The following is a 27,723-nucleotide window of genomic DNA, read 5'->3' on the forward strand; positions in this document are numbered from 1 at the left end:
ATGAGAAGATACGAGCCAAACAATACCAAGTGAATTTAGAAAGTTGAGTGGTTTATTTGTATAACGTATTATAATTACAATAGGACGAAACGATCGTCCAGTACTTCCAGGATCTCCATGATAGTCTGGATTCAATTGACTCATGATCACAACTATTGAAATTATTATAATATTCACAAAAACCCCTTCTCTTATTATAATTTGCTTGTTTAAAATCAAATTTCTAATAATTTCCTTATTCTAAAATATAATTTTTTAAAATCAGAAAAAAATTCTTTCTTTTTATAGAAAAAAATACTTTGAATATTATATTCGATTGAATTTTCATATTTCACTAGTACAAACAAGCATAAAGATAAATGTTAGTTATTTTCTAATCCATATTCTTATGTGTAACACACTTCTAATGGTTAGTAGGATTTCAAGAGACATTTTATTGATTAATTAAATTTTATACATATTTCTGTTAATATTCAATTGATAAATGAATAACAAATGGATATTCTAACTGAGCGTACATACTCAGAACTATATATATATACGACAGTATTGCCTTTAGAATGAATTCAATGAAAACAAGCCATTTTCTGGATATGTGTGCTACTGATGTCGACAGATATCAGTAGTATGTATCAGCAGTCGAAAACGAAATGCCTAGTGGCAGATTATTGAGAAGATTGAAGAGAAGATAACAAAAATAGAAAGTGATTGATATGAAAATGAAGAAACAATAAAGTCTGAGATCATTGATGGATATTTTGTAAATGAAATATTTACTGTATGGTTCTTAGATTTGATCAAGATATTCTGTAATTTATACGAATATTCGTCAATATTAAAACGAATAGTTTGATAAAAAATTGGTCACCGAATATAGAAAAGTCATTATATGTGAAAATTATATTTGAAATTATCTAAGCGATTGAAATTGAAATAATTTCATCGTTTCATCTAGCAAACTTGCCTACTCTGAAGAAGTCCAGGCAAGTTATCTAGACGAAACGTTGGAAATCAGTTCAAATATAATTCTCATATATAATATTATGTAATGTTGTATCAGTAAACAAATAATTGTTCTCTGCCTGTGTTCTTGTTCACTACAATATTACATGACTTAAAGAGTGTATTCTGACGAATTATTTTTTTTTTGTTTTTAAAATCAATTTTAATGTTTAGGTGTATCGTTACGGATAAAGTAATTTATAGTTTTGTTTTATTCTTGTATTATCTAATTACCTAAAAGATGTTTTATTATTAGTGAATCATTTACATTTAATTTTGATAACGATGTTGTAGAAATTACATGAAATAAATGCAATTTTATGATGAAATTTAAGTACTGATATACATTGAACTCTTAGATAAATATGATCGTTTTGTAATTGGTAGACATTTTAATAGCAGTACAGTTAAGATGATTAAAGAATTTTCGAGAAAAATTTTTGGCTTTAGATCTTGATCAGGCAACAGTTTCTTTGTAATGAGAGGTTACCAGCACTTATGGTTATTTGTGGTTTCCTAATCGGTAAGGGAAATATCATATAATTCCAATTCGCCCTTAATGAATACTCAGAAACTGTATAAATCCTGATATAGTTATAATCAAGTGGCAGTAAAATAAGCTTACTCCTATCGGAAATTCAAGGGATTCTTAGTTCTAATCTACTAAAGTTAGAAAATTTGTGGATTATGCTTATATTTCAGACTGTTTTCATGTAAGCTAAAGTACTGATAATTTTTTGCAATTTTATGATTCTTTTTAGTAATGCATATTAGCTGAAAAACAAGTCATCTCATTGTAAAATCTAGAAAGTTGTCTTGTAGAAGTCTTGTTTCATGTGTATTTTTACCTTTGATAAGACCCTAGAAATGGTTTATTTGTTTCCCAGGCAACTTTTGATTGATTAATTTTCTACTTGTTTGGAATTACTTATTGGTTTGTTGGTTTAACTGTAGTTTTCAAAATGATATGAACTGCAGTGTACATTACTCTAATCTCATATTTTCCCTCCTTATTTATCACTATTTGATAAACAGTAGATCATTGATGTCGGAGCACTTAAGTATTATGAAAATATTACAGACTAATATGCCACTGGAGTCAGATCGTTTTATTCAATCTGTAAACGAAATAGAAATGTAAATATTTACTTGAGAATTTCAACTTAACAAAATATTATATCCTGTCGATGATAATATTCGTTTTTATATATTAGTTTATTGAAAAGAACTGTGGAATACTTCCAATTCATGATGATGATGTTGATGATGATGATGATGATGATGAGAGAAATAGTTCAAATATGAAACTGTCAAGTTTGAAAAAAAAAGATCAGTATAAATTGGAATTCACTAATGATTAATTGGTTGCTTTGAATGATTAAACTTTATTGTTACTGTAACATCAGTGATCAACTAAAATGTTATTCGTTTTCGACAAGTTCCTAAATGTTATTTTTATGTATTTTGAAGGTAGCAACATTGTCTAGTTCTTGACAACTTCAAAATAGAATAAATTATTTGATGTTGCTTAGATTTTAGTGTAAGAAATAGTATTCAGTCTAATAAAGTAATGAAAATATTAACCAATCCAAGTTATTTATTTATTTATAAATGTTTTGTATAGATTCTCAGACGAACTTCTTGAAACAGTGTTTTCATTTAGAAATAACAATGGTTATAGACTGAATAAGAAATAAAATAAGATCTAACGTTTCCATATATGATGATAAGATTTCATTCGTTCTATTTCCCTAATGAAATCCACAGTGCTAATCTAGGAATTCATCCACAAATTAAAAGACACTTTACATAAAATGAATATATATGTCACATTGACTATTTGTATAAATTTTGCCAATTCAATACATCATGATATCGTACTTTTGTTGAATAACCTTACGTCTATTCAACTGCTTCAATTTATCCATAAAAATAATGTATATCTCAACCTTTTGAGTGTCATTTGTGTATTTGCCAGTGATATGTTTGTATTGAAAATGATTTTAAGTGATTTTACATCTAGCCGAACAGTCACATATTTATATTAGTTCATAAACTAATGGGAACTAGTAATAATTGAAAAGATAATACCTTCACACATATAACTACTCACAAATGTCCATATTTTCTAACTATTTATGTTTTATGACGTGTATCAGATAAGTGATTTCTTCTATTGAATTTACAGAACTTTTCGACAGTTGCAATTTCTGAGGCCAATTAAATTTGGAGTGTAAGTGGTTGACCATTGATGATACTAAGCGATAATTATAATTTAGAGACAACTGATTAAAATCAGAATACATTACGTACTGGATTTTCATTCAAAAACCAAATAGCATTGATATCTTCATAAGACCAATTGATCCTAGGTTTGGTTTCTTGTGGGTCACAAGATTCCCCAAGGCTCATGGCTAATATCAGTTATTCCTAAAGGAATATGTTGTTAAGATAATCCATTTTAATGAAAACAATTTCTAAATGTTTGTATTTTAACAAGTAAGATTTTATTAACATTCTTTTATTTAAACTAAAAACTTACTATTCAATTGTGTAACTAACAGGATTTTGCTCATTTTTAATTACTGAGAAATTGAATTCATTAGTTCAGTGCATTCGTGGTAACATTTAATTCTGTTTTAATTAAAATAACATAAATACTAAATCCTAAATTATAAAACAGATGACCAAGGAATAACTTTCCCATAGTTGTTGAATTAAAATATTAATTCCAATCATTTTCATTAAACCTCAGGGATGATATGATAGATAATCTGGTTGAACATCACTTCTTAATTTATAAAGATGAAAAAGAAAATCAGTTATCAACCAGAGAATTCTCCCAAATTAAGGATGTGATTTGAAATGAATTATCAGGTAATAATCTTCAAGAAACTTGTATATGAGATTCAAGTCCTACATCTTAGTTTTTTAATTTCTTTAATCTTCGTTGAAAATGTTGGCACAAAATGAAAATATTAGTTTAGGGTTGTGGAGATCGCTGAGTTTAGATTGAGATCATGAATGGATCAATGCTAGTCCACCAGTGAGAACCTGGAGGCACTGGACGACTATTTCGTCCCAGTATAGGATTCCTCGGCAGTGAGCATCCACGAGGTTAAACGTTTGCACCCGAAACCGAAGGTTCCGGGTCCAAATCCCTCATACGGGATCATGGAGGCGCAGTACTGAGGAGTTCTATACTAGGACTAAATGGTCGTTCAATGCTTTCAGGTCTTCAGTGGTGATATAACATTGATCCATTCATGATTTCAATCAAAATGAAAATAAAAAATTACAAAATCCTTTACTATGTTTTTCTTTTCATAGTTTAAGATGATACATAACATCACATCAAGTTGAAATTAACTCGGTCATTAATGGATTTTGAAACCAAACCAAATATGAATGAGAACCAGCAGCCTCAATCGGTACAATCATCATCGTCACCGAATGTAGATAATTCATCCTTAGACCATCCAAACTCTCACCCAACTGTAAATCACGTTATTCATGAAGAAAATGGGAATGATGATGAAGGGAGATATACTCATGATGAAATTCATCTAAATAATCATCACAATCATGGTAATCCGTTGACCGCTGGTAGTAAAGTTTGTGGAGCTGCATTTAATACCATGCCAATTTATGATCCACAAGGCAGCTTGGTTGGTCTACAAGCATCAACAGATAGAAATTTGTTGGAAGATTTCGATAACGAAGGAAGAAATGAACCTCTTGGGTATAGTACATATTTAGAATCTGGTTTTCACCATCATCATCTTCATAATCAGTATAATTTGGCTCTTCAACAAAATACAAATATGGCTCCAGGTGAATATAATTTACCATATGGAGCATATGCTTTTAAATCTCAAAATCGTCATTTGTTTACACCGCTACCATGTCAACAGCAACAACAACAACAATATCACCAACCAAATTATTCTTTTCTCCATAACTATCAACAAGCACAATACCAGCAACCACAGAATCATCAACAAACCCATTACGTTCACCAGTATCAACCTCAAGCAGCTAAGACACTTCTAGTTAGGTCTGCTTCAGGCATCATTGGCATAGATCAAAATAACCATAATAATCCTGATGCGTTTAGACCATTATCTAATGAAACATTTGACAAATGTCCTATAGTTTGTAGTCTATTCGCCATATTGTGTTGTCCAATTACCTTATGGTGTTCATTACCAGCGTTAGTTTATTCGCTATGTGCCTATAGTGATTATCGTGCCTCAGATATTATTCAGTATAGACGTAAGAGTGACATCTCAAGACATTTAGTGATTACAGCATGTATAGTTGGTTTATTATTATGTATAACATGGGCAATTTTAACATTCTTTTACTATGAATTAATGTTATCAGTATTTAATGATATTATACGTGTAATTTCTCAGAGAATACGATCCGGTATATAAAAGTATGTCAATTTAAGAAATCATAAAATAATGCAAATATTTCTCATGCTCTTTTGTTTTTCGTTTAATTTAATTCATATTTACTAAACTTTTTCAGTTTCCAAGTCGCATGAAAGTAAGCTATTGTATTTCATGAAAATGTTAGTTTCCGAATATAATGATTTTAAATAAAAAATTCAAGAAAATGAATGGTCATATTTACTAAAGGCATTTCATATGTTTTTATGTATTGATATAGTGAATTACGTATTTAGTCTGCAATTTAGCGCGTAACAGTTTTTCGGAAAGACGTTACAATCGAAATGAGCTGGAGCGTCACCTAAAACAGAGCATTCTTCTAATTTGTCTTCCGACTGTTGAATAGCTCACTAACTTGTCTTCAAGCCGAAGTTCACAGTCACTGAACAAGTTTACTCGACTTTCCATCGCCTATGAAATGAAGCTATAGTTTGTGAAGCATCCATGATGCTCTGAAACGCTATTTATGTCTAATACAATAGAAGTGAAGTTACTGTCCCAAGCTGCCAACTTTGGGGAAAATTGGTCCATTTTGGGGAAATCCCCTAAGTGAGCTGATGTTATTGGGAATACAACTGACTACTGAATTTTAGTAAGTAGTATAAAACAATATACAAAAGAACAAATAATTTACGGTTACGTCTGATAAAGCCTGCGAAGCCAGGTGAAAGGGAAACGGACAAGATAAAAGTGATATCACTTTGGGGAAGCTTTCCCAAGCCTTTGGGTTTTCCTGGAAAACTGTTTTAACGCAAAAGCTTTACGAAAACCTATCGACATCACGGAAGACCTAGGGAGAATGCTTACGTACATTTATTACTGGGATGTTTTACTACTTTTCGTTAATCGCGCATTGCCAAATAAACTTAATGTTAACCGATTTGTCGCTATTTTTAAAAGACTGATTTATGACGTATATAAATGTTTATTACAGTTAATAAATTTACAAATAATCCATGTGTACAAAGTTTTTCATTCCGTTGTAGAACTGTCATTGACAATATTCTGAAAAATAAAAAAATCATTTTTAGTGTATAATAACGTGTTAAGATATGTGAAAGGTCGATGTACCAGCAGTATGACAATGTTCTTAATAATGCGAACAAAGAACTTACAGTTACGTCTGATAAAGCCTACGAAGCCAGCTGAAAAGGAAACGGACAAGACAAAAGTTGTATCACTTTAAGTATTGATCACAAAGTAATAAACCCTAACAGTAATTAAAGTACAGTGATAATATTGATAAATACAATGATAATTATCATCCTGCCAGGTTTGTGGAAATCCCCAAAGTGAACTACAGTTATTGCGAATACAGCTGACCACTGAATTTTAATAAATAGTCTAAAACAATACAGGAAAGAGTAGAAAGGGAACGAGTAGGAACAATGGAGGACAAACTGAACATATGTATTATAACAAAAATTTTAAGTGGTTTTAGCTCCCCAAAGCTGGCAGCTTGGGGCACGTCATGAGTAATCAAGACTGAAATAAACTAAATTACTGTTGAGTATCACTGTTCTTAGTTTTAGACTAGTGAGGAGTAGTGAGCATTAAGTGGCCCTATATGTGACTCCTGGTAGATTGTTTCTGCTTGTTATCGAAGTATACATATTGCCAATCCTCGTATATAATCATCCACTTAAATCGAGTTGGTGAACAACGGAATTAAATTAGTCAAATCGAAAATGTATTACGAATACGTATATTTCGTACAATCATTGATCCAAACAAACGATCGAACAAATTAAACAGATCGAAGAAGTCATGCAAGTCAACTAGATTTAGCCAAACCTGAATCGATATATGTATTCAGACAAAAATAAGGTACAGACATGTAATGAGTAGGATAAGAAATGCACACACATACTCTTACATAAAAGCATTTACGGTTGACGAGTGAATAAGTGACAAGATATAAATGTAGCTTGAGTAGAATCAATAGATTGATCTGTCCAGATGTTAGAATGACTTATGTAGGTTTGAAATGGCACCAGCCACTACAAGTAATCTTTACAAAAGGTCTTGAAAGTAGAATGAAACATCGTCAAATACCACTCAACTTACTATTATATTTTCACTAATATTCATTTGAGATAAAATTAACTTTGAATTCAAGTCTATCACGTTGAATAGAAAACAAATCTTCTCGAAAACTACTTAACAGTCTTGAATCGAAATAATGTGAGGGTCCAGGAAAGATGTCACAGTTATTCGGAACGCAGGCCATTGAAGTATGATGAATATCATTTTTGTCATCTAGTTTAACATTCAAAATCCAAATAGGTACACATCTACTTGATGACTATAAGCAGTTAGAAATTTCTATAAATCAAGGCAGGATAAACTTTCGAAGGAACATCTTACTCATCTACCTCTGGATTGAAATTTATAAAATGTTAAGAGACCCGTATACACCAGAGAGTAAATAATGGATGGAAAGTTTTATCAAAGGTTGTCATTAGGTCAGCAACCAGGGTGAAACATATGCAAATACATATACCACTTTATTTTGAGCCTGTTAATCGATGGCGAGAAAGCCACAGTGGCAGGGGTGCGGATCAGCTAAGAGGAATTTAGTGGTTACTTCTTAGGCATACGGCTCAGATAACAACATATCGCATACACACTCTGGTAGTCACACATTTTTATGAAGCTTGGTCAACCACTGAGCGCATAGTGGTTTCCTTGTGGTTGATAATTAACACACTGAATGATCATAGCACAATTGACCTGTACGATTCCAGCGCGACAAAATTTCATCGCACGCATGCTTTATCAAACACTGCACAACCGACCTTTTTTGTCATTATCAGTAATGACAATATTACGTATAATGCTCACCATATACTTAACTTACCATAATTATAACCTCTCTAGTAAGGAACAACTGGTTCACAAAAACTCATCGTAATACACAGAGTAAAAACAGTAAATTAATGAAAACATTATCAATAAACGATTAATTTGAGAAAAAGAGCCAACAAAAGGAATCATATCTCCAGTGGTCGTAAGTTACATGTAAGGTATGTCAGTTAACTGGCTAAATCAATTGCTATTCCGGCAGTAAAAATGGAGGAAGGGTCTATTTTGAAATTGAAATGTTACGTTTACCAGAAATTAGCTATTATCTTAACCGTTTCTGCTACGTAGTTGAATGATCAACACCATTCGATCCGAAACAAGATTACGGCAGGTGTACGACACTGACATTATGGAGTTAATGGTTGTTCATTGTGGTCAACTACTGGCACAATTTCGGGGTAAGTAAGCAGTAGATGAAGAAATACTCATTACTATGCTATAGGGTCAGCCAAGTCATCCGACCGGTTGGTCACTGAATGTCGAACAGTTCACTGGTCCTCGTCAAAATAAAAAATAATCAACGTGTGGACTGGTCCATGCCGGAGAGGTCACACTCCGTTCATTGTGCTTACTCTTAATGATGTATTATGTAATAACGTCGTTTGTGTCGTACGGTCATCAAAGCAACCATAGTACCTAAATACTAAGAAAGGGTGGTCCATTTTAGATTTAAACTGTGAGGTGTGATTTCGACGTTAGCTGGTTGGTCACACCACCCACTTCTAGCTCGATTAGGCATCCAATCGTTCGACATAGATCATCTACACTGATGATCTTCGATACAATGTCAGTCCTTAAGATGAAATGGATTTATGAGGCCATTTATTCAAGAGTCCTGACAAATAAGCCGAATATTATGATCATCAAGCGGCCTGCTTGAGTATCCTGACTATCTGTTTCTACAATCTAAATGTTTTAACAAATTATGTCTTGTATTTTGTTTTAACCTATCATTATGTCTATGATCGCATAACTTATTCAAGTGCGTTTACGACCCATTGCTTTGCAAGATACAAAAAAGTACAACCGGAGACATCGTATGACTGGCAGTACACATTGAAAAGAATGAACACTAATCAGATTCCGACTGCTGCCGATCACCAGTTTGTAAGGTGGACTATCTTCAACAGTTACCGAGTCTAAGCAAATATAGCAACTGTAATTTAGCCACAATTCAAGAATCCTGGTTAACTGATTTACAGGACGATTGCTTAGTATCACTACGCGATTTTAATATCTATAGTCAGGATCGACCAAGCAAGAGAAGGAGGTGTGACGGCAGTACAGCCACGTTTGTAAACGTGAACTGGTGTTGATCTACTTTTGAGTGTTTCAAGTTTTCAAATGACTTTATCGATTGGTTGACTTTAAGATGCCGTACAAAACAATTGAATAAATACGAATACGATTATGTTACCAACATCTACATGACTTCAAGCTGCATGTCATCTGCACCATATGTTTTCTCTGATAAATTCATTGAATTTTGTGTTACTGCCTTTAATGGTCACTTTCAGTTGGATGTGGTGACTTTAATTAAAATGACTGTAATTTTCTTTGACCACTGGGTCATCAAAATGTAATAGATTCTTCCACTAGTTTGAATATCCATTTAGACTTTGTTTTTATAAATTATGCGGAAATATATGTGACCCGTGGATTATGAAGACGTCAAAATATGGGGTGAAACATGGGATATATATTGGACATCTAGGATGCGGCTGGACGATCTAAACTTCGTAGATGATCCGGCTCTTCTATCGCACACACAAAAACAAATGCAGGAAGAGTACTAGTGTGGCAGCAGCCTCAGCAGCAGTAGGTCTTAACATACACAAAGGGAAAAGCAAGATTTTCCGATACAACACAACGTGTACCAACTAAGTCACACTTGGCGGAGAAGTCTGGGAGGATTTAATGACCTTTATATATCTGGAGTTCAACATTGATGAACACGCTGGATATGATGCAGGTGTGGAGGCACGGATCGGCTAATCAAGAGCAGCATATTTACAACTGAAGAACATTTACAACTCAAAACAAATGTCCACCAACACCAAGGCCAGAATTTTCGACACAAATGTCAAGGTAGTTCTACTGTATGGGGCGGAAACCCGGAGAACTACGAAAGTTATCATCCAGAAGATACAAATGTGTATTAACAGTTGTCTACGCAAAATACCTCAGATCCGTTGGCCAGACACTATCAGCAACAACGTACTGTGAGAGAGAACAAACCAGATTCTAGTGGAGGAAGAACTCAGGAGGAAGAGCTGGAAGTGGATAGGCCACACATTGAGGAAAGCACTCAACTGCGTTACAAGGAGAAGTTGAGCAGGGCGTTCCCTCTCGTGACCTGGTGCGGATGCTTGACCGAGCGCCTTTAGCTAGGTGAGTCCAATAAAACTAATGTGGTCAGCATCATATGTCGAAGACATACAAAGCTATTGATTTCGTGGATTTATTTATCACTACAGATTTCAAAACTTAACGTTCACTCAGAGGCTCCTTTCTTAAACACACTGGTATGTGAAAACTATATAATGAACTTACCGGTAGTAAATACGTCAGAAACAATGGCGTGACGCAAATAATTCTTCTGCACATCAGTCATATAATGTCATACCTCCCATATCCATAGATTTGTAGAATAAATGTGTCCCAATTTTCACAGAAACTAATGTCCGAACACGTCTTTAGTCATTTAACTCATTCCAATGCTTAAGACGTGATGAGATCTCAAACGTCATTTTTAAGATGTGTGCTAAAACATTATTCAGTACCAGTTTGCTCGTAAATGCAAAAGAAGCACCTTAAATGCTGCTGTTTTCCTTGATCATAATATAGTGTTTAGCTTGAAAAAGGGTAGGAAGTATATTTGGGGCGCATCTCTGACTATACTTTTGCCTTTGACTTGATTTCAGGAAAAGTACTTGAAATGTTAATCAGCATCAACACTGACTTCTGGGTAACCACTTGGCTGTACACTTACCCCTATGGAAGAGAATGCAAATGCATCTCCACAATTTATGCGTAGACAACTTTGTGCAATCACCTCAGAGTTGTTCCAAAATCCGTTTAAAACGTACGAATGGCCACATATTGAGGTCAGCAATGATGCCACACCATTTCTCCTCGAAAGGGACATAATTCTCGTGAACCAAGTACCGAGAGGGTAACCAAGTGGGTGATAAGGCTAAAACATTAACCTCACAAGGACAGAATCTAACCTTTGGGATTATTCTCGTTGAACCACAGGAGAATAAGGTATTAGTTGGTAATGGTATACAACATATTTTAGTGGCCCGTGGATCTGACTCCTATATAGATCGTATGGATGTTTGCTATCGCCTATTCTCGTATATCATCGTCGACTTTAATCACGTTAGTCAATAACGGAATTAAATAAGTCAAATAACGAGAATGGGATTTTGAATACGCATACTTTGTATATAAGGTGAATGGAATAGCAGGAAGAGAAGCGATGCAGGGTGGAGATGGCTGGTAAGCCAACTCATTTTTAGTCAGGTGTTAACCAATATTTATAGGCGGACAAAAATAAGCTACAGACATGTGATGAATGGGATGGGAAATGTACACACATATGCGCTCATATAAAAACAATGAAGACTGGTAAGCGAATAACTAACAAGGTCAACATATGACTCAAGTAGAATGAGTAGATTGGCCTGTCCGAAAGCCAAAATAAGATATATGGGCTTAAAATAATAACGGACACTACAATGTTAAGTGCACCTAATCACCTCAAAGCGAGCATATGACTAAAACATCAACACCAAACTCCTCGAGATAACCCAAATGAGAAGGAGAACAGCCAGGTACGCTCTTACTTTTCTTATTACGAGTTGATCTTAATTGTGACGCTCTTCAAGACCAAATTATCATTACTCACCCATGGATTACTATCTCCCTCTTGGACCATTTGTATTTGATGAATGTCTTATATATCACCACAGTTATAAGTACTCCACAACCAGTATCTACTTTTCATCTCTCATATTATCATCTAAGTAACCCCCAAACTCCTTCTACTCCATCTCCTTATATATTGTCAATCAATTAAGTATTTCCCAAGCAACACAAAAAGGGGAAATAAAGGGGAAAAAAGGGGAAATAAAGCGGACGAAAGGGGAAATAAAGGGGAAATGTCGCTTTTTCGCCTTTACGTCGGTTATTTAGGGGAAATGTCGCTTTTTCCCCCTTACGTCGTGTATTTGGGGGAAATTTGTCGACAGTTCTACGTAACGTACAGTGTTTAAATGAACCGCATCTGGAACTGAAGTTTTCATAAACTTCGACAAATTTATTCACCGCAAATTAAAAAAACAAAAGTATTTTCATAAAAACAATGTACAAAATACGGAACCAGGCTTTCGGTTGATACGCATATAGAGTGACTTCGTTTGTTGTTTAGTTAAAGTGTTCCGACATGCTTTGGAGCCATCACAAAAAACTTACGTGATGCAGGTGAGTGACGTGCTCTCAGGACTTTAGGTTCATTGTGACTGATTACCTTCTTAGGCCAATAATATGACTTTTTCTGATATCAGTGAGAATGTTCGTAGACGTAGGGCAACTGTGAACTTGTCACGTTCCCTTGGTTGTCACAGAACCACTTATAATCGGAGGTGGAATAAAATGAGAGCTGCTTTAATGAAAAAATATCACTTTCCTTCGGTCAGTGAGTTTGCTAATGAAAGCACCGTAAAAGGTAACTGAGTTTAACAATGTTGTTTACTTAATTGATAGAAGTAAAGAGAGAAGTCAGTTGTAATGAAAGTACTTCGATTAGTACACCGTCCACTAGCAACATCAATCAAAGGCTTTCAGCTAATAGTGGTATGAACATTAAATTCGTACGTGAATATATATCTTATAGGATGTAGTGAAGTGAACTTGTGCTCTACAAAGTTCGTGAATCGCAAAGAACAGATGAACGACTTTATGATGTATCTAATGTCAAATACATCTCTGAGCATAAAAGATGCTGATCGGGTTCTGTATGGTCTAAGATTTCTTATCCCGGACATACCGAAAAGCATCAGAGGCGTTTTGAAGACATGTCCAAGTGTTCAACCCAAGTTCATCGGCAGTGGGGTTTACTACCATCTAGGATTGAAAACCAATCTGCTAATTCACTATAGATTCTCTGCAGTCAGCAAAAGACCTGTTAGTTGCCCTACAGGTACTGGAATGTCAACGGAAAAACACCTCTACGGATGAAAACACTTTGCCACTGAACACTGAGAAGCCAAAGAGGTCTGTACAATAATCTTACTTACATATCCTAGAGGTTTAATGAAGCGTAAAGAAGATTTTCTTTACAATTCAGTTGACATGGATGTGGCTGAAATGCAGGCTGGGAATAGCCGCGTACAATATCCAAAATTCCGTGTTTTCGACAAAGTGATATCGCCAATCGCCAAGTACGTTTAATTACTATTTAGATATTCACTATTTAGTTCAACACAATTAGAGATATCACCATCCACATCGCAATGTAAGCCTGTTGGTGGCACTGTATGTTAATGTTAACGTTACTTGGCACCTCTTCAAAACGAGCACTACAGAAATGCACGTTTTACAGCTGCATACGAAGTAACCTATATCTATTACTTAAACTTCAGGTGCCTTAACTCATCGCTTTTTGTCATCCTCTGTAAACGAGAAAGACCTTGGTAAGCTGTACGACATAGCGACACAAGGTTACTTTCACGACATCCGAGACAAGATGATTAAACGAAATAGAAGAAAAGAAAATCCGGTATGTACTAATTTAAAGTGATAACTTCCCTACGGCTCTATAGTTACAGTCAACAATACTAACGAACATAACCGTAAGTTCAGCTTCAAGTATTTAGCTGTGCAAAAGCATGTCATTGAGATATGGTTGTGACTTTTTTTGTTCGTTTTATTATTTCAGAATTCACAGGAGGACTACCTCAATTCTGAATAGTCCGTGCAATTTTTTTGTTGTTCTACCTCGATTTCAATAAACATTATTCTTTCAAACAGCTTACTCTTTTACTTACATGGGAAACTGTTGAAGTGTTGAGAATGTGTGTCTGAGTTTCAGTGAACTTTTGATTAAATGCACATTCCTTATGAATTAAATATAACCTGTTCCTTGTTTTTCAGATAATTACAAATAACAATGAATTAGCAATTGCATTGGATATGCATAACAATCGATGCTTAAGCTTGTGCTTTACTGTTGTACAATAATACGCTTTTCTTTTTAAATAAATTTTTTAAAATATTTACTGCTTTTCCACTGCATTGCAGATATACTTCGGTATGTTGTTGCAAATAAAGGCGGACATAGGAGACCTTTAAGGTTCTGTCGATGGATAGACAATAGGAGGTAATGTGTGTATTTAGGCGAAAAGTAGACAATTAAGCGCATAAGTAGGCAATTCGGCGGATATTTAGGCGAAAATGCGACGATTTGGGGGATATTTAGGCGAAAATGCGGCAATTCGGCGGATATTTAGGCGGAAATGCGACAAATCGGCGGATATTTAGGCGAAAATGCGGCAATTCAGCGGATATTTAGGCGAAAATGCGACAATTCGGGGGATATTTAGGCGATAAGTCGGTAATTTGTCGACAAAAAGGCGAAAAAGGGGAAAATCCGCATTATTTCCCCCGGACAGGCGAAAAAGGCGAATTTCTGATGCGTTTTCCCCTTTATTTCCCCTTTCGCTACCGAAGCATTAACCCCTTTATTTCCCCTTTCTTCGCCTTTATTTCCGCTTTTTGGGTTGTCTGGGTTGACCATGAAACAATCATCTAGTACTTGGATTATCACTTTATCTTATTCTTATTGCAACCAACCGACATCCTGCCTAGTAATGTGATAGCTGCTGGTATCCAGGATCCCTTCTGCCCCAATAAAAACACACTCAATCAAACTAGGTCAACAAATCCATAGATAATTACAACACTCACTAGAATCAGTGCAGTCGAGCGACTGGACTATTATCCATTGAACATAACCAGATACATGTAACTCCACTGAAACAACAAGATATAAACACATGCTCATGATAAAGATATGTAACGTGGCGTCGAGTTGCGGTTGACTGTGATAACCACTACGGTAAAACTACGTGCCAGTTAACCGATAAGATCTATTGTAGACAAAATATCAGAAGGCAGTTGATGGCTGTAGTCGAGATGTGTTTGTTGGCGATCTCGTGGTATCGAAAGAATACCGATATCGTGCCAGGTTACAAGTGTGGTTATTGAGCACAACCGAATTCGTGCAAGGTCACAACCAACAGAAAAAAGCATGTCTTTAGTACAGTTAAACGATCAAGTACAGTAAAACAATCTCTGGTACAATTGGTTATAATAGTAACTGTTTCCATTACACCAATCGCGTTCTGCTGATAAAAGTAAGTCAATAAAGATATTTGATGTGTTGTAGAAGATATTGTATATTGAAGACGAACTTTCGGATGGTGCGCTACTAACTAGGCACTGACTTATGTAACCATAGTTCTTAGTAGATTACGAGTCATTGTTTTTCTAAATCGAGAATATCAATTTACTTATTTGTAGTAACAAATAGTGTGTTGTTCCTGGAGGGAGAAAAGTGATCAAGAAAACTTTAAAATTTTATGGTTTAGTTATGTTCATGTAATAACCAGCTCTATTATGCGGTTTGAATATGTAACATATAAACTATCTGCTTCTGGTTCCGATTCCAAGATTGTTTTAACCTTAGGTTTGTGTTATTGATGATTGTTGTCTCTTGCTTAAGTGGTTAAAGTGCATTGTATGGGCTTGCATTGTTCGGTCTTTTCTTATGTTCTCTTTTCCAGCCCTTCTCACTCATACTAATCTGCATGTTCGTGTAGAACCGGAGTTACCTTCTGGATAGACGCAAGCCACTACGGAATGTAAGTTAATTAGTATGGCTTTACTATGCTCTCCGTTATAGAACTTAGGGATCCTACAGTTTTATACATGAATTCTCACTACAGCTGGAACAATATCCAATATAGTCTCGTCGAATTGATATAACACCACTGGTTTCTTCAGGTTCTTGTGGTACTAAAGAACAGTCCCAACTGGGACACCTAGGTATTCGATAGCATTCAGTAAGAGGATTCTAGCCACTCAAATGTTGTATTAGTCATGGTAGACTGAATAGTCCTTCGGCGGCTTACATATTTTAAGCATAAGTCACTGGATTTGTCCTAGAGCGATGAAGCTGCTGGTAATAGTACCTATTACATCACCAGGTCGTCGTCTAGTTGTTTGGATTTAATAATAAAGTCGTAGTGAAGTTAAAAATAAATAATGCCAAGTAATTAAGTACACAAATATCTGAATATAACCGACTAGACGAATATAATAAGCAAAATGATGGGATAAGGCATGTCAAATATAAGAGACCAGAATATATTGTGAGGTATGATAAAGTTAGAACTAGCGAATACAATGATATCGTGCCTAGTGTACATATGTATTCAACTGCCATTCCAGACGAAAGATAACCTACGACTGCGTACGTGGTTCGGAAAGTATTAACTTGTAGCTTGATAATAAGCTTCAGTAAGAAGTACTTTATCCAGGTGATTTGGACTGTGATCAGATCACCTCTCAGATTTCGACGAGACTATAATTTATGGACGAACCAATCAGATATAAGTTAACGATTCACGAATTTGGTGCGGAATTCGTTCATACATTTGGCTAAACAGAGTTTGAGCATTATAGCTGGTGTCAGTTCGTGATGAAAACCCTAAATCTAATTTTAAACCCTAACCATCAACTATAAATGAGAATTCTAACTGCTTTATAACCCTCATTTAGTCCTAATTAGAAGTTGTTCACTCAAGGTCACTTCAGTGTCGCTAAAAGGTCGTCCATAAATTATAGTCTCACCCCCATTTTGTTGCACGTCTCCGCACCTGTTCTAAGAGGATGTTCGTATCCTCTTTCAGACGACTGGAAGGTCTATGGTTACGGACTACTACACAAAATCACGCTCATGTATCACTCTTAAAGTTGTGATTTATCTTCAGCGTTTAATTTGTCGTTATAAGTTTATGTTTATCTTAGCTTCATTGTTTTCGACTTGGAGGCTCATTCAGGACGTTTCGGAAACTAATACAAAAGCAAATGATCTGTCAGTCAAATTTGACGTAGAGCTTTAAAGATGTGAACATTTAAATCAAATTCCTAGGGACGATCCAAGGATGCTTTCTTGACTTCTTTGATTATTCGTATCCAAGTCTTCGAAGTTTGTCTTTCATTTTTACTATTGATCTAGTACAGGTTTCATTCGAGTAGTGGACATACGTCTTTTGTAGTGTGTTTTGTCTTTACTCCAATTACCACTCACGTGTCCATTTGAGTTCAATTCAAAAAACCAAATGGAATAAATAAAGATTAGTCAACGGACCATAAGTTTGTTAATATAGCAGCGCTAATTTAGTGGTCGAAAGTAATTCCTGTGGTTCGCAAACTCGACTTAGTTTTAGCATGTACATGCTTTAGAAATCCGTGGCTCAGCCGCTATTCAGGCGGAAGGACAATGGTTAGGAGTCCTTACTTTGCTCAATATTACTCTTCGTTTGTAGTTTCTTACTTGTCGTGGGAGTTATGTTATCGTTCTCCCTTTTTCAACTTCTCATGATATGTTTAGACATTCGCAGCCTATTATTAATTCGAGAATGAGTAGCGATAGGTTCCTAATCTAGTTTTAGCAGTAGTCAGTTGCAAACTAAGTAGCTTTAAAATAGATTTTCAGGTTTTAACAGTGAGTAAAACAATCCCAATATTCCGTAGGGTTTGTTTGTTTGTCCAAGATGATAACTAACCAATATATCTCATCCCAGCTTTAGATTTTCTCACTAGTTGACTTCTAATTTCTCACCCTATAGGCTGTCTAGCGAAAGGCTACGCCGGGCCAGAATGTCAATATACCATTTTTTTGGTCGAGTATTTACTTATTGTTTTCTCATAGTTTCCCAAATTTTCAAATACATAGTTCTCATGTCCGGGAACATAAAAATACGCCTTAAGTTCATAAACAACATTCTTGATAAATTATACAACCTAAAATACGCATTTCATTGATATAGAGAAAACATAAAAATATTTTTCTTATAAACTTCCCCCTGTCCGACTTGTATTAGCACATTAATAAACAAAAAACGATTCACCAGGTTGTTTCTTTTATCAGCCTCATTTGGAGAGTTTTATCATGTGTAGTGGGTTTGCTACCCATAAAACGTTTGGAAAGGTATAAAGAGCCCTGTCGATATTTCTCGATTATCACTACTTAAGACTAATATCACCCATATGCCGAGGGTCGATTGTACTGTTCAGCAGTTCGCCTTTCATACTATTTGACTGAAGTCTAGCAATTCAGTATGGGGGTCTAAAAATACAGGTATTTAATTGTAATTGTTTTCAAAACACAACTCATGTGCAGTGAAAGCACGGAGCTTGCAATGTCGATGTTAGAATTATCAATGTGAACTTCACGGAGGTCACTGTAAAGTTCGTTGTACATATCGATTATCGACTACCTCCAACCACCACCTTACATATAGGCTTGACGTCTGTTCTTATCATTACATAAATAGACGGGAATAGTTCTATTAAAAGCTGCACTTCACTTAAAGCAAAACAAGTGTTACCAATCTTTGTTCAATGACCACAGGCACAGGAGTAAAAATCAACCACTGGTGAAGCTGCATAGACACAATTACCCCACAAACCATCAACGCTATGTTTGACTGTAGTTTTTCACCTGTCCATCCGTACATTTTTTGATGTGTTCGAAAGGTTTTGCAATCTTCCTGATTTCTTTATACTGTCGAAACGCAAACTCATCTAAGCTAACTCACTGTTGGAAATAGTTGTGCTTCTGTCTACCTGTAGGATTGAAGGCATTTTGTAATCCTTTTTCAAAGATGACTAAACAGCAACTTAAAAACGTATATCTGAGTTATCAACCCGCATTGACTAAGTTGGTTGGTATGATTTTGCTCATCTACATTTGTGGTTTGATTCGGTCCACCATGATATTTAGTATGAAATCTACAATTATTTAAAAATCTACTTCTAAATTAAGCACGATGTATATTTCAGGCCCATCATCGTTTGATGGTTAAGGAGGCTAGTAATATGGACTTAAACGATCTAGAATTGTATAAAATGTTGAAGACGCCGAGATCTACTACGTTATTTGAACAAATTTGTTCTAATCTGTTTGGTCGTTTTGCTTACTGTGAAAGGTTCAGGAAATCCTAAATTATCAATACTAGTGAGTGGTATATCTTCAAATAACTACTGATGATTTTGGTAATGGCCGACACAAAAAAACATGGATTCAACATCTGATCTTCCATTTTGCGTATATTTCAATACAAGTACAACCTCGTAGCAAATTTCCATGGCACCGATATCACCACTTCAATAAAAATCTCGTCAATAACTTATCAGCTATCAAAATTGTTGTTAAACATAATCAACCATATTTTTAATTTCAAGGGAAATCCTCACATATAAGTGTATTGCTACAATACTTTAAATGTATTATTTATGAATCCTGTGTTTTTCTGCTCATTAACGACATCTTAACGAGTGTCTGATGTATTTTCCATAGGATAATTATTGTTGTTGGATTTTATATAAATGGATCTTATAATGTATTGTTTCTGTAGCTTTGAAATGGCGTACAGAGAAGTTCTCCATTCTTCTTCTGAAGATGAATCTAGCAGCAATGAGGACATTTGTTGGAAACGAAGAAAATCAGATATTCGAGCCTCACCAATGAAAGAGGATTTCAGTGTAAATATCCCAAAGAAACCATATAGAAAAATCGCAACTGTGTTTGGGTAAATGTTATCAACGAATACAAATTGGATGATGCTTTGTCAGTAGCTCATGTTCATGAAGTAAATCAAAACAGCATAATTTAGCTTTTACTGTAGAAATGTGACTCTAGCAGGGGTGTTGAAAGCTATTTGGTTAATACAGATACTGATGATGAACGGAAGACTATTGAAGTATGCACGCAACCAGAGTTGTCTACTAGGTTTGAAAGTTCACACGTAAATTTATATTTTTCAGAATATTAAAAAAATCAGATCTCTCTATCAAGCAACGGCTTGGACCACTTCTATGGGACCAGGAAGTATCTAGATCACATATTGATGTTACTTTCGACAGTCCACCCGATCTTGTCGCTGAAACTATCACTAATCTACTAAAAGAACCGAACGAGGATTTAATAAGTATGTTTTCATTTACACTATAACTGATATTGTACAGAGCGAACTGTTGATATTTTGGGTGTTCAGCGAGCTCTCGAATTTTACTACCTTACGGAAGATATCGAGAACAATGGTGGTCTCTACTTAATGGTAGGTTTCCACATAATAGCGCGTTTCTTCACCTCACTACATTTTAATTGTCACACCATATGTAAACCTATATTACGTTTATATAATGTAAATTATCCTGTTTTTATTAGTATATTCAATTATGGTATTTGATAGGATATTATTCTCCCCCGTACTATTTGAATTTTAGTGAACGTAGATTATCAATGGACCGTGATGAAACAATCTGTCCAGGTTTACTTGAGATATGAGGATTGTTTAGCTGAATAGTTCTTCCAAAACTTACACATTTGTCTCGTCCTTAAAAAAGAAACTTATATATTATGGTTTTGTTATAAATTCGTAACATATTTTTGGTTCTTTGCTGAGACTCAGTTGGCAGGTGAACTCCAGCTGACCATTGTGTGCATAGGACCTCTGACCGTTTTGCATAAGATATGTCTTTAAAATTAAGCAATTATCAAGTATTTGTTGTATGTCACGTTTTCTTTCAGTCCAATGACAAAAAACAATGATTAGTAATTCTTACTTTTTCTGACACTACACAATTTGTGATAAACTTGCTAAACGAAATAAACACTACCTAATGCCTTCAATCAATAATTATTACATTTAGTATTTGTTTGTAATTCAATACAAAGGTTAAGGAAATCTCTTTGGAACAGAACTAGAAAGGCAACTTGTCATCATCTCATTTTATTTCGGGTCTTCAACTAAATGTTAGTTTGCAGTAAAATTTTCCAGAATACCTATATACGTAGTTAACCTTTCTTCAGCAAAGCGTTCTTTTAGCTGATATTTCTAACATCTATCATTTTTCTGACCATATAACTCATGAATAACCGACACCTAACTACTTTAAAGTTAATGAAATTCTATCCACTTATTTCGCATTGAATCCTGAAAGTCCTACATTTGTTCAGTTATTTCATATCATCAGAAGCATCTAGTCAGGTTGAATTAATCATTGTTTTGCAAACCCCACTCTTAGTTACGTATTAGTTGCAGTCTAATCACCTTAGATACTTGTAACTAGTACCAACCGTCAATATATATAGATCCATGAAAGTAAGACCATTTATTTATTTAAACACAAACATTGGTACAAGGAGGCACCAAACAGATATGCGCCACACAAATTCAAATTTTGTGAGGGTTGAAATACTACCTGGGCGCCCAAACCGAAGTAGGTGGTTTTCTTAGGAGGCCGCACCCGAAGCCTTTGACTTAGAGGTCTAATCCACAAGGCGTTGGAGAAACGTAGGGAGATACAGTCCCATGGTAGTTGGCGACCAACAACAGGTTCATACGCCATTTGTTTCCTTAGGATCCTGTGGCCCAGTTACACTGGTTTGGAATCAGAGTTTTCCAACACCCCTAGATGGATCTCCTGTATCCATCACCTCGCTTAAAGCGCCGAACATTCGCTTTTCGTCTACTCAATTTCGTAAACAACATCCCCGCCACGAGAAGGTAGTGAGTAGGACTCCCTGGCAGAGGTTGTACCCACGTATCTATGTGAAAGCATTTCGAGAGGCAGAGCTGACTCTCCTCACTCTCAGCCGTACCTGCCTCGGTTCAGGCACCCGGGCAGTATCCTAGCCCTCACACAGATCGAATGATTTTTGTGGCGCATATCTATTTGGTGCATTCTTGTACCTATGTTTATGTGTTTAAATAAAATGAAATAAATAATCAGATCATGTATTCATATGAGTCTAATTGATAGCTAGTAGTTAATAACAAACAAATTCATCTGTGGTCATGCACGATCCACACTAACCATCATAGTAGTTTATAAAATTTCCTGATTTTTGAAACTTTTTTTCAAATTTGTATATCTACTGAAAGCTGTGTCATTATACAAAACGTTACGTAGTTGAGAATACAATCATTCAAATCGCTGGAAACGATCGTCTTCAGTTTATTTTGGATTTAGACATATTTTCTCTTGTTTTTTTATTGACTGGTGCGAATATCAGAGTGATTGAGACAAAAACTAACACTTAGAATCTTTTCAAGTTCTTGACGCTCGTCGATTTATTCTGACAATAGGAATATAGGAATGTATGCAAATTCTCTTCTCTAGAGCTCCATAAAGTTCTCGCTAGGACCACGAGACGTGATGTTCGAAATGCTCTGCTAATATAAAAGCATCTGGTGTATTTTGTAACCTTCAGGTATTGAAACTCATCCAAACCACTTGCCCAAAGTTTCGTGTAGGTCAGATTATTTATGAGGTCGACGGGATCTTATGTAGCAATCTTTAAAGCCACGCGGTTGCTGATTGGAGCACTTCAAAAGATAGTTTAACTGTAATATACTACCTAAAAATCTTCACCCAGATTTTCCATTAACTATCAAGTCATATAACTTAGTAAGGATACAGAGGATGCTTTAGCTACTAAGATATTACAATCTACCCAGTTTCATGTCTCTTAACTCTTGACCATATCAAAAGAATAAAACCCGAATTCTATATATTCCATAATCAGTTGCATAATGACCTAAAAACTAATGTTTCACTTTTAGACTCTATATTTATTCTTTCATAGCTTACTCTTTGTTTTTCAATCGATTTCGTTAGGATGGGTCTCGAAGACGATCACCTGGTGGTGTTTATCTTAATCTAATCAAACATTCCTATTCAGTAAAGAAAGAAGAAAAGAAGTTGATCTTTCTAATTGATAGACAAATGAAGGATAAGTTGAAAAGGTATTTAAAATAAAAGTATTTAATCCGTGTGATTCAATGTTCACTTAAGTTTAAGATATTCTTCGAGTCTATAACAGGTATTTTATAAAGCTGGAGATTTGTTGAAGTATATTCATCTCACAATTTTGAGTGAAAATCATCTGATTTTCAATATGTTTTACAACAATTAAATCTATAATAGTTCCCTAAAACTCAGGTAACCTGGCTTTAGATAGTAGAAAATTTATCAATTCATCAAACATTCTACAGTTATAAAATATGTATTTTTGACATTAATCGGGAGCTCAAAGTGAAGTTGTGCTGCTGGGTATGTTTACATGAATTGGTTTTAACATGACTGCAGAAACAATATCTCTTTTAGAAGGGAAAGATGAGTGAGACTATAATTCATGGACGACCTTCGAGCGATGCTGAAGTGACCCTGAGAATGGACACCTACTTATTAGGACTAAATGAGGGTTATAAACCAGTTAGAATCATGATTTACGGTTGATAGTTAGGCTTAAAATTTAGATTTATGGTTTTCATCACAAACTGACATCAGCTATAATGCTAAAATTCTATTTAGCTAAATTTGTGTGAATTTAACGCCACAATTCAAAACTCGTTATCTTATATCTGATTGGTTCGTCCATAAACTATAGTCTCGCCGAAAGATGTGGCCAGGGTCTACACTTAATACCACATTTTATTCGAGTCATAATGGAAAAGAGTACAGTAGAGGATCAATTAGCTTTCTATTTGCGTCTTCTAGCCAGACATTGATGTAGTGGGACCCCGACAACCCATAAGTCTTAATGTCTTGGCTGTTTTTCATTTGGCAAGTAAAATATCACCGATCCTACAGGGAATATAGGCGGACTAATCAATAATCGTACTGGAGTAGAAAACTATCCCCATAAATAATGACTCAATCACACGAACCCTAGTGTATTTTGAGAACCTTTTCTTCTTGTTTTTATAAAAGTAAGGTGACAAAATCTCTTGACATCAGTTGTCATTATCGAGTGTCTGCTCGTACCAACGGACAAGAAGTTCCCCTAACAATCGTAGGGCTCTCTAACCACAATTGGATTTATCTCTTCTGTTTTTCTCATCTGTCAGAACATTGTTCAATCCCTTCCGTTTCCTCAGCTCTTGATTTTCAGAATAGTCTATTTATTCTCCTGAAATTTTCCTATTAATTTCACAATCATACAGTTAGAGAAATCTTATTGTAGTTAGGGTGTTAGTTCTTGAGGTACGTGATTTGTTTTCTCTTTGTTTATTCTCTTTCACTGTGATTGTAATGGATGGCCCATTGTTCTATATTCGTTAATGGTTTAATTAACTAACCATACAGCAAGTTAGTTGTCATATCATGTGGACACACTTCATGTTTTAAACATTTCACTCAAAAACAACTACCATAGTAATATTTTTTGTCTTATGGGCTTTTTATGTTCAAAATTCTTATTAATCCTTTATTTAATTAACCTAGGGAAATATTACCGTTTCACGTACACTATATTTTAGTTTTCACGATAGGTTGATAGCCTGAGGATTTCGACTGACTTAACATTAAAAAATCTTTGAATTTCATCCTTTTTGATGATGATATTCAGCTGTCTTTTTGGGTTAATGTATAATTCTGTATTTACTTATAAATTTAAAGAGTAAATACACGTGTTCGCTTCCTGTGAGTGACGAATTATTGTTTTATGTAGAGCTCGCAGGAATTCTCGTCGTGTAAGAAAATATGAAGAGTCAGACATTGTATGCGAACTTCCAAGCAATCCAGCGAAATCAGTCGAATCCGATTGTCCTTCTCCTTTAGATATTCACAGTTCTCAAGAACCAGTTATTTTGGAAGGTGAAATTTCACAACCTGCTTCTCCTGTAATTACAATGGATACAACGTGTGCAAGTCCGTGTGAAAAATCACCCGAAGATAATGAAAGTATGGAAGAAGGTGAATTGCCTCCTAGTGATGACGATATCTAAATCTTTGTATAAAATCCTTTCCCTCTGATGCTATTCCAGTTTTGAAATAAATAAATAATATACAGTATTAAAATAAGTTAAAAATTCATGAATTTTTAAGCAGATACGTTTTACTCTTTTTTACCTCGATGAACACTAACTTCGAATCCTAAAATCTGTATACTAAGCATTTTATCATGTGACATTTTTTTCGTAAGGAGAATCAAAATTACAGGTAAATATTTGGCCAAGAACCTTTTGTACACTAAGGTTCCCTACAAGGAGAAATATATTTAATATCAATTGGAAATCTTAATTGCTTAAGGATCCGTATCATATTAAAAGACTAATATTTGAACAAAGAATATTTTTTCCGATAAATTCTCTTTAGGTTCTACAATTATATATCCAAATTAATAATCCGAAGTGTGGTCAGGTTTAGGGCAAAGTGCATCGTTGAAACTTGGGATTGTCAAATAAAATAAAGTTGTTAATGTTGTTATGACTTATATGGAATGTTAGCTCGGATCAGCTTACATGTTAAGTGAGAATTTTAGGATCCATGACCAGAATAACTATAGGTTAGACAGGGTGAGAGAAATAATTACAACTCAATAAAATTTTTAGTTGGAGACTGTTGTGTAAAACAAAATTATTAAGACATAATAGGTTGGATGGATGCAGAGTAAATGAATCATTTATCGGGGAGATTAATAATGATGCTTAACCAATAGTAATAATAATACAAAGATTTATGATCAAAGACAACATAGACAGTTACATTTAGCTATAAATGGTCGTTCGAAGAACTTTCAGTCTGACAAGCCTTGACAAAAATTACTAACCCGATAAATAAATGAAAAGGATTGATTCATGCTGGCACTACGACCAGTTTGCACTAAATGGACCAGTATCGAGCTATTCACTTTCTTCACCAGACATTTGCGTAGTCACACTAGGAAGTGTTTTGTAGCGCGGAAATGTAAATTTCTAGAACTTCGAACAATATAACTCGCTCCTCAGGAGCGAGGTAATTCATCTTTCGGCCTCAATGTCACCATAGGCGCGTAGAAAATACTAATCGTAGTTCTCCGCTGTTGACAGATTTTATGGACTGTTATGCGTAATCTCTGAGTTAATATTTCGCTAGCCACATCCCCTCTGGATTGTCGGAGCATGAACAGAGGTTTTTTATTCACCGTTTTCATTTCGCCTATTCACACTGTGCTTCAACTTTAAACGATGCACGTTGCCCTAAAACTGGCCACTTTTCGGATTATTCATTCGAATGCATAATTGTAGAATCTAGAGAGAACTTAACAAAATGAATATTCTTCGTTTAAATATTGGTATTTTAATTGAGAATTTATTATTTTTGTGGATATAGTCCTGACTTCAGTATTTCATATTTGTACTTAAGTCTTAATGAATTCCACAACTTCACTTATCCTCTTCGGCTAGTAGAGTTCATAACGAATAATAACGGATTATTTTGTATCGACTAAATCATATTTGAGACTTTCAGATTAGCAACTAGTCAGTAGAAAACAATCAGGTTCATCGGCATCTATAGTGATATATAGTTTTAAGCACCATTGGAGTTCTCCTTCCTTCAGCTCAGAAAATAGGTGTAAGTTCCTAAAATGAAAGGACAATATTAAAGCACAGATCTAATACAACTCTGGTATGGTAGGATTCGGGACTTATCTTGATGGAAATTTCGTCCAACGATCCCCTCTATTTCGATACTTCAGTGGACATATGTTCAGAGAAGTTTGAGGCATGAATTTAATTCACCCCTAGGTCAGTTTTGTAATTAAGTCTAGAACATAAAGTATTGTCAAGGGTATGTTTTAGTGTTAACCACATTTCTCATTGTTAAACCCCAAGCACCAATATTTACCTTATTCAGTTCATCCTGTAATGTTTGTAAATCACTTCCGAATTCCATGAGTTCAAATTTATGAATAAGTTTCATGTCGTCAGCGCATAAACACGGTGTACATGCGAAGAAGCATTTACACTTAGTGTTGACACATAAAATTGACCAAAGACGGTTCTTTGTATAGCACGATTGGAGATAGGTCTAGGTGTAGATGTAACAAAATTAACTTTAGTTATGCTGTAATGACTCGAAAAATCGACTTAGACCAACCTAGTGGTTGACTTTTGAATGCATCTTTATCTCAAATTATAGTACGATCTCTATCTTCTCTTGATCACTAAGTCGAGTAATTTAATCAAAGTAATTTATTAAGCATAAAGTGGACGACATGCATTTTAGAAATTGATGAGGTTGAAGTTTATGCAACTGAGCTTGTTCTACATAA

At 34.9% G+C, this 27,723-nt stretch overlaps 2 protein-coding genes across 2 annotated transcripts; both read left to right on the plus strand.

The window, feature by feature from the left end:
• The first annotated feature begins 2,311 nt into the window (after positions 1-2,311).
• MS3_00004709 (uncharacterized protein) lies at positions 2,312-14,798 on the plus strand. Its single transcript, XM_051212675.1, has 8 exons — positions 2,312-3,501; positions 4,333-13,056; positions 13,095-13,184; positions 13,225-13,604; positions 13,637-13,771; positions 13,808-13,943; positions 13,973-14,109; positions 14,153-14,798. The coding sequence occupies exon 2, from the start codon at positions 4,383-4,385 to the stop codon at positions 5,439-5,441; it is 1,059 nt and encodes a 352-aa protein (XP_051064074.1). The 5' UTR covers positions 2,312-3,501; positions 4,333-4,382; the 3' UTR covers positions 5,442-13,056; positions 13,095-13,184; positions 13,225-13,604; positions 13,637-13,771; positions 13,808-13,943; positions 13,973-14,109; positions 14,153-14,798.
• Positions 14,799-20,042: 5,244 nt separating this feature from the next.
• Positions 20,043-25,414, plus strand: MS3_00004710 (uncharacterized protein; the record flags this gene model as incomplete). The annotated part of the gene is made up of 5 exons (XM_051212676.1): positions 20,043-20,209; positions 20,445-20,608; positions 20,646-20,737; positions 23,304-23,431; positions 25,138-25,414. 5 exons carry the CDS (start codon positions 20,043-20,045, stop codon positions 25,412-25,414), a joined length of 828 nt encoding a protein of 275 aa, XP_051064075.1.
• Between the last annotated feature and the right edge of the window lie 2,309 nt (positions 25,415-27,723).

The sequence above is a fragment of the Schistosoma haematobium genome (genome assembly GCF_000699445.3).
Source record: "Schistosoma haematobium chromosome Unknown HiC_scaffold_206, whole genome shotgun sequence".
Classification (NCBI taxonomy): domain Eukaryota; kingdom Metazoa; phylum Platyhelminthes; class Trematoda; order Strigeidida; family Schistosomatidae; genus Schistosoma; species Schistosoma haematobium.

Bases quoted from the DNA above. Each gene is read 5' to 3' on its own strand.
- MS3_00004709 (XM_051212675.1), top strand. From the start codon at position 4,383: ATGGATTTTGAAACCAAACCAAATATGAATGAGAACCAGCAGCCTCAA.